The 13,844-nt window shown below is 41.0% G+C and overlaps 1 protein-coding gene across 1 annotated transcript in view; it reads left to right on the plus strand.

Annotated features, from left to right (window-relative positions):
* Positions 1–528: 528 nt before the first annotated feature.
* Positions 529–13,844, plus strand: part of tprn (taperin) — a 55,117-nt gene continuing 41,801 nt past the window's right edge. The window contains exon 1 of the mRNA XM_088356174.1: positions 529–2,658. Within this exon, the coding sequence (XP_088212300.1) occupies positions 709–2,658 (1,950 nt within the window). The 5' untranslated portion in view covers positions 529–708. The remainder of the gene's footprint in view (positions 2,659–13,844) is intronic.

A 13,844-nucleotide genomic window follows, 5' to 3' on the forward strand; every position in this document is an offset into this window, starting at 1 on the left:
GATAGAGCAAAAGGGAGAGAGAAAGGAAAAGATCAAAGAGGGGAGAGAAAGAGAGAAAGAGGGAGAGAGAGAAACGGAGCAAAAGAGTGAGAGACAGAAAGAGAGAAAGAAAGAAGAAAGAGAACGACATAAAAAGAGAGGGGAAGAGAAAAAGATAATGAGAGTATTATCGGGAGAGGCAGAAAGAGAGACATTGAAAAAGGAGATAATTAGAGCAAAAGAGAAAGAATGACAGAAAGAGAGCAAAAGAGAGTAAAAGAGGGAGAGTGTAGTCGAAAAAAAGAAAGAGAGAAAGTGAAAGATAGAAAAAGAAAAGAATGTTAGAGATATAGAAAGGAAGAGAGAGAGAGTAAAAACGGGAGAACTGGAGAACGATGAGAGAGAGAGAGAGAGAGAGAGAGAGAGAGAGAGAGAGAGAGAGAGAGAGAGAGAGAGAAGGCGTTCCTCAAAGATGATAGGGGAAGGCTTACTTTAAAGAACCGGTTCATCAAGCCGCTTCGTTCGCAAATGATACATCAATAGAGCGGAGTTACGGAAGCGGTGAGATTAGAGAAAAGAGGAAAAAGAGGGTGGAGATATGTTTTGGACTGCACTGTGAACGATACCGCAGGTAACGTCGGACGCAGGATTTGTAGCCAGAACCGGGCTGCGGCAAGACCGCATCGAAGCCTGCCTCTCTCCCTCCTTGACACCACCTCAGCCCCAGCTATGTCTGGCGGAGGAGAGGCAAGGTACACCCGCAAGGAGCCTGTTCAAGAGGGCCCCAGGATGCCGGCCTGGAAGCGAGAGATCTTGGAGAGAAGGAAGGCAAAGAGTGGAGGTTCTGGGGGAGCCTATGCCTCGGAAAATGGCGCAGGTGGGAGTCCTAAACACGAGAAAACAATAAACGGGAGCAGCGGCAACGTAGCGAACCGAGAAGACGCGCTCTCCGGGCGGAACTACTCCATCACGTCAGCCAGTCTCCATTTCGCCAAAAATAAAGAAGCAAAACAGGAGAGAAGTCATGCTGACGTCCAGGAGAGCTTGGTTCTCCAGGAGAGTCTGGGCCCTTTGGAGGAGAACCCATTCATCAAGCTGGAGAAGGAACGACGGAGGCGGCAGGACCGGGAAAACTCTACACGCCCCATCCAGCACATTTTGGAGCTTTACGGTAACGTTCCCGGTATACGGACTATTAGAGCGGAGAATATTCTCATCATCGAGTCGGATCCGGACTACGTTCATGAAGGCGAAGAAGTCAAAAGCCCGATTTGGCCCCAAAACGGCTACAGTTCTGTGAGTGATCTTTTGGACAGGAGAGGGAATGCTGTCACCGAGATAAGAGCCAAGGAGGTGGTCATTTATGACACCACGTTGAGTAAAAGTGAAGAGAACTTGAGTACCCTGGGTCGCCAGAACCACGAAGATCCAACATATGAGGCGGGTGAGGGTCAAGGGATGGTCAGTCGAATCCTGCAGAAATTTGATTCCAACTACGGCAAGCTACAGAAAAAGTCCCACAGCACAGAAAACCTTCTGGAACTAGACGGAAATGTCAGCAGAAGGCAGAGAACCTGGGCCAAACCACAGCTGGATCTGACACCAAAGCCCTGGGCCATAAACTCGAGTTGCAGGCAGACGTCATCGTCCCCTTTTCAGAGTTCTGCCAAACCAAAACCACATCCTCCGGTCCTTGAATCAGGCAGTCCACAGCGCACAATCGAATCCTCCAAACCGGTGTCTTCTTTTCGGCAGCGTCTCGAAGAAAGTAGCCCCTGCCGCATTACTGTCACACCCAGAGATGAACTGGACCTGTCCCTGGAGGAGGTCAACCTCAAGTCTAAAGTGCCATCATCAATGCAGAATCAGTACATGCTCTCATCCAAGGTTTTGCGTTCGTCCCCTGACTACGAGATCCGTCCATCCCCAAAGCCGGACCTCTCTCAGATACCTGACCAAGATACCCAAGCACGGGCCTTGGCCAATCTCCGACTGCAATCCAAAAATTCGTTTATGGTAATTCCCAAGCGATATCATACGGAAAGTGCTATTATGGAGCCTTCCAGCAAGACGTCCCCAGAACCACCCCTGTCAGCAGTATCTTCTACACAAACATCTACCCCTGCGTTGATGCTTCAAAAATTGAAAGATCCAAAAAAACAAGAGGAGAAAGAAGTGGTAACACCATACAAGTCCCACCTTTTTCCTTCACAAAATAGGTCCCCATCTCCTACCAACCTTTCTCCACCTACCCTGGCATCTCCTCCCTCTTCGCCAGCTAACCTGTCATCCTCCAGTTTTTCTTCAGACCCTTCTCTCCCGTCCCAAGATTTAGCCCCTGCTGAAGCAGAACATCTCCCTGTAACAAACATAGATGACATTGACGTGGGGACCCCTCAAAGAACCCCAGCGCACAGCTCCTCAGTGTCAAGGGGTAAGGGGAACACTTTCACAGTGGTGCCTAAACGTCGGGCTGAGGCCAAGCCTGGTTCGCCCGACCCACCCCAGGATCCCTCAAGTGACGTGTCACCCGGGTCCACGCCGCCCCAGGCCCCGTATGCTCAGCTGGGCACCCTCCTTAAGAAACGCTACCCTGCCGTGGAGGAGATTGAGGTCATCGGCGGTTACCTTTCTCTCGGGAAGTCCTGCCTCACTAAGACGGGCACTCTGGGAAAGAAGGTATGAAAATGTAAACATCACATAAGGCTTCAAATTTGTGGCCCCAGTGGGCCATTTGCAGCATGTGGGATGAGGGTTTGATGCCACAGTCTTAATAGAAAGTTTAGAGGTGGGCGTGTTATTTGAGGTGTCCTTAAAAGTAAAAATTTTATATCTTCTCTATTAGGTATGCGTTAATAATACCCAACTAGTTTCAAAGGGCCCTTGTGCCTTATTTTCCACTGTAGCTATTTTCTTTCGTATTACTTTTAGCAGAGCTGTTTGGGGCGCAACATCTTGGGTAAGAAGAAAGGCAGGTGGGAGATAGCTGGAGAGTGACGCTATGCTCCTCCCCGCAGGTTTTTTTTTATTTAATTTTATTATCCATGGAGGATTGAAATAGTGAAAGTAAGAAAACGCCTGTTTCAAGTAGAGTCCAACTGCCAACCTAAACCCCAAGATGAAAAAAAGAGTTTATGTAAGCGTGTCAAAGAAATAGACATACAGTAGTTGCACACGCATCATAAACGAGCTGACTAAGCCTGCAATGATGATTCAGGCCAGGAGATGGCAACAGACAATATCAAAGTTTCAAATACAGCTCATTTAAAGGGAGAGTGTGTAACTTAACACCTCACAGTGGTAGAAAAAAACACATTAAAAAAAAATCTTGTTTGAAAAAATTATTAAAAGTACATGATCTATGAAATAAATGTGCATTTAAATACTCGTATGTAGAGAATATTAAAAAGTACAGGAAGTCCCGCTATGTTGTTACAATGTTTATTTAAAAGGTTGTAATTATTAGAAGTAAGGTCAAAATACGCACAGTAAACCACTAAATCATTGTTTTAAAAAACGCTAATCATGCCATTTAATACTCATGCCAGTTAGAAGTCAAATTTTCCTAGAAAATCACAATAACCCATCACTGGTGAGCTATTTTCAGAACCAGTCCTAGGCTACTCCTGTTCTCTTAGGGGGTTACCTTGTGCCCAAGGGCACCACGTTCAAGACCCCTGCAAAGGAGCATTTTTGGGGGGAATTTTACATTGGTATCAAACCAAAACTCATCCTTATCCGTTCTCTGGTATTTTCAATAGAATCTCATTGCATTCTGTTATATTTCATAATTTTTCATCCATTGTAAACTTCCTATAGTGGTTCGCAACTTTTTTTAGGACCAACATTCTCGCACCCGGCTCAATTAAAACATTAGTAATTATGTTATCAATAATAATAAACCAGAATCCACTGTGTAGACCAACCGGGGTCTAGCCATAAATTAAACGCATTCGTTTTTATCTCATCATTACACTATTTTTACACATGGTATCGCATGCCGCTCCCCTTCAATCCTGAGATCCAGCTCCTTTCTGAAGAGCAAGTTGAAACTTTACCCTGAAAAATAACAGCGGCTAGATGATGCAGGTGCTGTATCAAAGTAAAATCAGTAGGATTCTCATGCTACTGGTAACCATAGAAACTAGTACTATTCATTAAAGTCAAATATTGATTTTAAATACAGAGCCATGGATGATTTTACAGGATTATCTCATTTCATGTAGGGAGGCAAATTGTTACCCAAAAAACATCCTAAAGTGAGATTGGCGCGCCAGGCTATACTTGCCCAAGACACACAACACAGGAAGTCGTTCCTCTACGAACGAAGCGGTTAAGGGACCCGTGAACCACGTTTTACAACCTTGTTATGGCTGAATTCTTTTGCATAATTCTCCATTACAACCTCGTACAACGTGGCCTCATGAGTAAAGGTCATATAATGATGAGATAAAGTAGAATTCCTTTTCTTTGTAACTTAGTGCCCTAGAGGCTAGGATTTGGTGCTCTCACCGCCGCGATGAGGATTCGATTCCCATTGCATTCAATGCTGAGTAAATAGGATTGGAGATATCTAATGACTGATGATTCGTTGCTTAGCTGCAGTAAAATAAGATTGTAACGCACATCCTAACTTAGAAGGTTTGTTTCGAGAGAAAAATGCGTGTATGCTCTAATAAATACAGTCCAGTACCAAACGACCCTCAGCCTGGTACCGGTCTGTGGTCGGGTGCTTGCCGACCACTGCACTCATAAATGTCCCGTGCTTACAGAATCATTGATGTCAGTTGTGACGGAAAATTATACAATGGCCTATATTCATCAAATTTAAGCTTAAGAATCTTGTTGCATGTAATTTCTCCCTGCTCAAGACGTCCTCCCATCACTGATGCTTGTGCCGACAATTTGAAATCTTTATTTCCCACGCTTGACTTGGCCTTTTGCCGCAGAGTGTGGAAAGGTGTGTCTTCAACAGCCACACATACTGTCGCACTTTTTTGGCTTTGGGCCACGCAAAAGGTGACTGCAGAATTCATTACAGCCTGGTTGTTCCTTTAGTGAGCATTGTTGTGCTTTGGAACTTTGTTTTACAATCAAAGTTAAGGTATTCATGTCACATAATATATCATGATTAGATGGTATCGTAGCACAGCTGGTTAGGTAAGAAGTTTATTTAATGTTCAGAAGACATTGAATTGGTAGTGTTGACACAAGAGTTTATGATTATCAGACACTTTTGAATTAAATTGTCTTTAATGTCATTGATATTAACCCTGGAAACATTGTATGCAAGGGGATTGGAAATGGCAATGCAGGGTTAACATGTAATAAAGGCTTTAAAGAGGCAAATAAAAGATAACAGACTATCAGCATAAAGGGCAATATATACATTGTAGTGCTTAGAGACCGCCCTACGTTCAAATACCGTACTTTCTTGACCATAGGGCCCACATAAAAGTCTTAAATTTCGATCAAATTGTGCGGCGCGCCCTCTCTGTGTTGTATGGCGGGTGTAATTGAGAATTCCTTGAAACTGCTAAAGGGTGAACTGGCCGTTCAAAGTAAGGTTGTTAGCGGTAGGGGAACAATAAATGACCGATGGGGACTACAGTTTTACCAAGTGTTGCTGGCAGTGTAGTAATAAGGATTGGCAGTAAAAAATGTCAGTACCAAACTTTTTGCACCAGGTCTTTTAAAAATATTTTTTAATCAATGTTGTTGTTTTTTTTTGCTATCTCTCTGCCTATTGATGTTTGAAAAAATGTTAGCACTAAAATACCCATACGTGGTGTCAAAGATGCACAGTCACTGATGAGGTCTGATTGCCGATTTGAATAAAAACAAATAACATCCGGTAAAACACATTCCACAGGGGCTACTGTTAGCCTAATGCTCATTCTTGCTCCAAAAAGACTGACTCACAGAGCCCAACTTTCCTTCCTGTCACCTCCCGCCTCTTAACACGGTGCGCCTTATGGTCGTGAAAATACAATATTGAGTGCATTGTAACAATAGTTCAATGAAAAGAAGTGCAATAACATTTAGCAGCAACAAAAAAAACAAATATGTCACAAGGTGTATATCTTCACACTTTCATATGATAACATTAGGCAGCAACAATAAAGAAAAAAACCCAAAATAGGTCGCAAGATATGTTTTCACAGTTTTGTGTGCTCGTTTAGAGTGGTGATGGCCCTGGGGAAGAAGCTGTCTCTGATGACCTGTAGCGCCGACCAGAAGGCAACAGGTCCAAGAAGTGGTGGCCAGGGTCGGAAGTGTGTTTTATAATGTTGATGGCTCTGCTACGGTATCACAAGCCAGCAATGTCCTCTAGACTGGGCAGAGAGCAGCCGATGATCTTCTAGGCTGTGTTGATTACTCCGGATAAGTTTTTCCTGTCCGCTGTCGTGCTCCCACATTTTGACGCTGTATGCTAGAATGCTTTCCACTGTGGCTTTGTAGAAGGGCACCAGCAATTTCTGTTCCAGTTTGTTCCTCCTGATCATCCTCAGGAAGTGGAGCCATTGCTTTTCTCACTTTCCTCAGCCTTTATGTCAGGGGGTAGGAACCTCTTTAACTCAAAGAGCCATGAAAACAAAATATTGAGGGGTTTTTTTTCAGTGAGAGCTACACCATATATTCTAGCCCTCAAACCTGAACTCCCAACAAAAGCTAAGTCTTCAGAGCATTTGATTTCACTGTGTGACGTTTGAAAATCGGAAGTTCAAAATCACCATAAAATGAAATAAATTATGTCCATTTTTCATATTTTAAACCAGACGCACACTTAGTGCCAAACGGATAGGGAACTTGGCGCTACCATCTTTCTCCTATGCCACCCCAACCCAGGAAAAAAACATTTAGTGGAGAAATGGTGTGGTTTGGTCACTTTGAGTCTCCGTAGTTTGTAATCTTCCTTGTGCTTTGTAGCATTCGTTTTTGGTTGCACTTGGCATTGATTGATTAAATACTACACTCTTTATGAGACTAAATAAAACAGCTTTTCTAGCATAATATCAACTAGCAGGTACTGTTTGTGATTTTGTTACCTTTACGTGTCTTGTTGGATGATGGTCATCGGGAGTTAGTATAGAATTAAACCTGCTGGAAGTATTCTTACTCTTCTTATATACAGTATATAATATATATTAAATAATCGAGCTTTTCATGCCAAAAATTTGTATTATCTCCTTTGAGAAATCCCCATCAGACTATCCATTGTTGTTATATCACTTTTCTACTCCATTTGTCTACAAATAGAGCAAGGCAGGCGTCTCGTCCTCTCAGACGCTGACCCGCTTTAGCATTTCCTTGACCCTGCCTGCTTTAATCCTGCGCTTTCCAAGGCCAGCCTCTTACGAGCTTTGAAATACAGTCAATGCTGCCCATAGACTTGTTTTTGTGTCTTTTAATTGGATCAAATGGAAAGTGTGTGTTTAAATCCAAAAGTGATGTTTTTTTCCAATCTTTGGACTTGCTAATAAGCAAGATATGAATTGATATATCTACTGTATTTTACGGACTATAAGGCACACCTAAAGAACCCAATTTGGCCAAAAATTGTAAATTGCACCTTATAAGCTGGTGCGCTTTGTATACTAAAAAAAACTGGTGGATAAAATTGGAAACGCATACAGTAATTATTTGTGTTCATTTTACATGAGGTTTCACCTGACGGTACGTTACCGTACTTATGCAATGATAGATGAATCACAAAACATGGATGACCATGATAACATAACACTTCATACAACAGGAATCAAGCCCAGGTTGCGGCAGGGAGAGCTCAGAATCCTAATCACTAGACTACCAGTAAGATGGATAATACTGTACATGAAAAAGGCATTAGCTTCAATCTCATTAGAACACTATTTTTATTCACTCTACTATAGATAAATGTTAGAGAACGGAGAAAACAGAAAGTCCTACTAAAAGATATAAACGCAAAGTCTGAATCATCATCAGATACACAAAAGAACAACCCCCTCATGCTTTTTAGATTTTATTTATATCTTTCAGAACGACTATCTGTTTTCTCCAGTCTCGAACATTAGTCTCTGGCACCGTAACAATACTGTAATAATGGGCTAAAACCGAACGCCTTTTCGTATGTTATCTGTATCACTGTTATTCTAGTGTAGTGGTTCCCAAAGTGGGTGGTACCGCCCCCTGGGGCCGCGGAAAGATCTGGGGTGGCGGTGATGAAGAAGGGCGCGGAAGTCCGAAGTTGAAGTCAGAAGTTTGAACGTTTGATTGACGATTTGTATACAAGACAGTAAGTAGAGCTGCACGATTAACAGAAATCGAATCGACATCGCGATTTGACGTAGTGAGGTTGTGAAACTGCAAAGCACTGCATTTTTTTCAAGGTTTTGTAGTGAGTAATGGGAGTTTTAGCCAACCACAATTGTTACTGTTTGAGTTTTAAAAGCGCCGACCAATCAGAGGCAAGGTTTAATAATAGCACTAGCCAATAAAGGCCATTCAAAGTTTGCAAGCACCACACTATGCTACACACACCGTGTGAGCTCATTGAGTGTCACGGCGGACTCCGTAAACATCGTCCCTGAGTCAACAAACGAGAAGGAAACGAAGCTGACATCGAAAAAGGGCGGTACGTCACTTGTTTGGACCTTTGGTTTTGACAAAGAGGACGTGGAACAGAAGAAAAACGTCGTAGCAGAATTTGCTTTTGCGCAATCGCTAGGTCCAAAGGAAACACAAGTAATTTGTACCAGCATCTTAAAAGTTATCACAAATTACAATACACGATATGTCAAAAAGGATTACAAGTAAGACTAAGAAAGTGCATCTACTACAGGACGGATAAGGTAAACAAACCTCCATCAAAGCAGCATTTGCGACCTTCACGCTGTACGTTGGGAGGGGTTAGTAATTTACTGGGGAGCCGAGGGGGCACCAGCCTGCAAAAGTTTGGGAACCATTGGTGTCGTGGTGAGGTTTCGGTACTCTCATGACCGCTACCTGGATTAGATTCCTGTTGCATTCAATGTTTTGCAATTTTGGTCAATCATTGCACTAATGAATATAAACCGTAAGTGTGCAACAGTTGTACATGCATACATACGGTAGGCCTTAACATAGTTTTAATTTCATGCTGCGTATAGCCAGTGCGCCCCTTTTATATAAAAATAAATGACAATCAATACAACTTTAAATATAAATTTGTTGGGTGAGGTTTGATCATTAAAATTGGAATTGTCCAGACTGATTTATAAAATTGAGATGTATAATTTCACCCAGCCCTAATTGTAACATTCTCCTACTTTTTGGGTATCTGATTCTTTTTTGCCATGAAACAGTACAAGTAAAAGCATCAAGATAGATAGATAGATAGATACTTTATTCATCCCCGTAGGGAAATTCACATTTCCAGCAGTATCCTTGTGTTAAATAATAAAATAAGAGATATAGAACACTAAAATACCCAATATAAAGGGTGGAATGAAGAGCATTTACATAGTGTTCCGAAAAAATAGACACTGTAATAAAAATAGGGCAATATGTAAATGTGGGTTCCTTTTGAACAGTAATTTGTGTGGATTTTTTGTTGATCCCAGCCTCCGTGTTAAAGCAACCACTGAAATGTCGTTCAACTGAGGACCTTGGGTTGGGTCGTGTTTTTCCAGTAAAACCAACCTTTTTTTAGGCTTAAAAGGAATGTTCCACACGTTATGGCTTTACTAAAGTTTTTTTCTAGACAATATATTCATATACTGTACATATTGTTTTGCTGGCCCAGTCTCCAATGTCTTTTTGATTTTTTTTTTAAATCATTTAAAAGATCTCTTCATTAACTACGCTGCTTCTGTTCTGGTTTTGATAGTAGTACTGTTTTCGTAGTACAGTTGTTGGCACATTCGCCTGACAAAGGTCCCCGGTTCTAAACTGGGTGGAAACATTTGATGGCCTGGAGAAGGATGGGCCCCACCAGGCTGTACTTTTGCCCAAGAGACACCACAGGAAGTGGTTAAGGGATCCAAACAACAAACCAGTCAATAAGGCCGGTCGTCTGCGTTCACGTTTCCTGTGATCTTTTTTTTATATTAGAAAGAGAAGCTATCTAGGTCAAATGCAGCTCCTTGAACAGTGACATGCTTGCGTTTGCATAATTTTAATGTGTGCCTTCTAGTTAAATTCATCTGGAAGGATGAGTGACATTTCATCAGTGTATTACTTATTGGCAAGGGCTTTTTTGCTTCTGTGGTTCAATGATAAGAATATCCACCTGGAAACAATCAACCAGGTAAAGTAGTTTGGTTCTAATTTTTTGCTTTTGTAAACTTCTCATCACAGCCTGAAGAGGTGTTTGTGTTTGACAAGACATTGTCATCATTCAGAAAAATCCAATATCATTTAGCAACTTTATTGTAGTTATGGAGTATTTATATTGAAAAACCAATTTTTCCTGTGAAATTCCAATTTAGTTTTACAGTGATTAAGCTACTAGATTTTAATTTTGAGGCATTTTTTTACATAAAAGTCTTGAATTTCAATCAAAATTTTGGCAATGGAATATAAATTGTCTTAATGGTCTGGAGCTAGAAATGGAAAAATATAAGTTTTAATTTATTACATGCATGGGAAAATAATATTAGGATTTGTATGGCTTCAAAGTACTCATGTTTTCAGAGCTAGCAAATCCTACACATCTTCCATAGTTTGCTACGCCAGTTTCCAGACGCTCCCCTACTTACGACCATTCGACTTACGAAAAACGGTTGATACGAAAAAAAATTCCGTGATGTCGAAAAATATCCGGACATTGCTGTAAGTTAGATTTTGTATTGTGTGCAACTTTTTCTGTAGTGCTTCTTTCCGCCGCTACCGGCGGGGGTGGTGCTGTGAGAGGTCACCAAGCATTCACCCTGAAGAAGAAATCAGCTTCCTCTTCCTAGTTCGTGTGTAAACATACTGTACTCAATCTCCAGCGCACTAAGAACTTTGACATTTTTATTGTGTAATATCTCATGCATCCAATTCAATATGGTTGGTGCAAAGAAGAGGCGAGCGTTTTTTTTTTAAAGACAGTGGAATAAGAAAGCTTGATGCGGTTGAAAAAATGGTTGGATCGCTTTTATTTTTGTCCACTCTCCACCATGGAGAAGGACTTCTTGAAGCCCATCTTCCAAAATGAAGTTAAATGTAACTTTATTTATCATTATAGAGCATATTATTTTATGAAATGTTTATTTTTTTAGTACAAAACAATACAGGTTACTTATACAAACCTTTAACATACAGACGCTGCCCGACTTACGAACGAGAAACCTTTAACACACAAAATATAGTACCGAACAACTTTCGAACAAATTCCACTTACGAACGATCCTCCGGAACCTATCTCGTTCATAAGTAGGGCAGCGTTTGTATAGCAAATATTGAAACAAGCATTTTCTATGAAAAAAATATGTTCATTTTTAGTCCTGTGTTTTTTTCTCTTTGTATGCTGATCACTAAAAGGAATCAAAGATAATGGCATGATTTTTTTGCAAAGATAAAATTGGGCAATTTTCTGTGACACACTGGACAAGGTCTCACGGCACACTTGTGTGCAATGGCACTGTGGTTGAAAACATAAGGAAACACCTCAAAATTCCTGGCCTTTACTTTGCTTGCACTGTTGCTTCCCGACTCCAATACCTGCACCAAAGGGCAGTCAAAGATGAAAAGATTCGAATGACTGTAACTCTTGTGTGCTTGATAGGGCTGCTGAAAATAGCCGACTTTGACGAATACAAATCGATAAAAGAAATAGATGCCCATGGAATTCATTATCAACTATGGTCGCCAGAATCATTTTTCAGAGTGAGGCATCTTGCATCATTATAATATCTGCTGATAGTCGCTCATGTGCAGTAGCTTCTCTGTCTCAAGAGGTACCATACAGAAATGCTGGCAAAAAAATCTAGTACGCGTACCAAATCTTTCAAAGTATGAGAGCATTTAAGCCTGGAAGTGATGAATAAAAAGACTACTTAGAAAGTTTGCGAAGCAGACGTTGCGAACATTTAAAAAGAAAGCACGTCAGACTGTTGAACGGAATGTAGTCTGACTCGCCTCGGTAAGATTGAAGTAACATTCAAGCCAATACGGTTTTGATGACATCCATTGTACATTTCATACGCGCATATTTAGCTTTGAAAGAGAGCTTGAGTGTTACACTAGACTGCCTTTGCTGTCGACCACGTATCCATTTTTATTGTGTTTATCAGCTGCCACATAATGAAAAAAACTTCATGCTAAATTTAAGAACATATATGTATTAAACTAATTGTTTCAATAGTCAGTGCCTAGTTGACTATTAAAATAGTCATTAGTTGCAACTCACAGCCCTAGTGCTTGAGTCACAAACCAAAACGTGAAGTACTGATTAGAAAGCAGTGGGTCTAAAAAAGGGCGTTGTTTGCCAACTCCTCAAGGAACGCTTTACGTATGACTCATTGATTTAGTTTGCCGCTGGTTCGGCATCTAGAGCTTTAGAAACCATTATTTATGTCTATGAGTAGGCTATGTGTTATTTTAGTTAAACTTGAATGCCATGTCTACACCAGGTTAAAAATAGAAATAAGCTTAATTGTTAAAACCCAGTGCAGCACAGGAAGGCTAACAAAAGGGCACGCTGATGCACTTGCATTGTGCGCCAGGGTTACAGGTGTGAAAGTCCATTGTGTTTAATAATTTACCTGCTCAACAGCCAATCCCTATGTCTACTCCTGTATACTTCTTGAAACACTGCAGCACAACCCTATTTCTAATAAACTGCTTCTCGGGGATTAGAAAAAAAAAACAAAAAGTAAATTACGTGTACATCTATTTGTAATCCCTAATGTTTAATATAAAGTGACACCAATTGTATGCTAAAAAAATTTAAACATAAGAGTTAGGACAACGCATTTTTAAACTAAGGGTGTGCAGATTGCTTAAAAAAAATCATGTCATGATTTGAAAAAAACATCAAATCACAATTAAAATGCAACAAGAAAAAATAACTGGACGGCTTGACTCGCTAATACCATCACTAATTCAATTTCAGGCGAATGAGGTGTGTGCCAAATCGTAATTCTATCTCTCTGTGCCCTCTGCAAGGAGGCAAGAGAATTGTGTGCCTCACCTTGCATCGGCAAATGCTCGGCACAGTAATATTACATACTGCTCCTTTTGAATAAAAGTATCATTACATGGGTAGTCCTCCATTAAGAAAAAGTACATGCAATGAACAATAATACTGGATAACTTGACTTGTGACATTGCTCATACTATCACTAATTATTTTGTTTGGGGTTGTGGTGTGCACCAAATCTGAATCTAGTCTCACTATCGCCCTCTGTCATCAGGCAAGAGAAGTGCATGCTTCACTCTGCATCTGCAGACGCTCAGCTCAGTAATTCGTTACATACTAATTGTATTAATAATAATTATAATGTACACTGGAACCTCGGTTTTCGAACGCCTCTCAGTTCGGACAAATTGGTGTTCGACCAAAAATTTCGAGAAATTCTTGCTTCGCTGTTCGGTCAAAAAATCGGAGTTCGAACGCCGGTACGCTAGGGTGCGATGCTGAGCGGCGTACGGGTGTTTTAGCCCCTAATTATGCCTCAGAAGAAGGTCGGTGCACGCAGGACAGGTGGAAAAAAAAACAAGTTGTTCGTCCAACTATAGCCTTTAAGAAAGACATAATAGCTATATATGAAAGAGCTGTACGAATTTCCGATCTTGCTAGTGAATACAGCATGGCTAAATCTACTATCAGTAAGATAGTAAAGAATAAGGAGGCTGTGAAATCGAGTGATGCGGCTAATGAAGTTAGCGCTATAAGCAACCAACTGCCGCAAGTTTTGGAA

The sequence above is a fragment of the Urocampus carinirostris genome, chromosome 16, assembly GCF_059441175.1.
Source record: "Urocampus carinirostris isolate Australia breed hairy pipefish chromosome 16, RoL_Ucar_1.0, whole genome shotgun sequence".
Lineage (NCBI taxonomy): Eukaryota > Metazoa > Chordata > Actinopteri > Syngnathiformes > Syngnathidae > Urocampus > Urocampus carinirostris.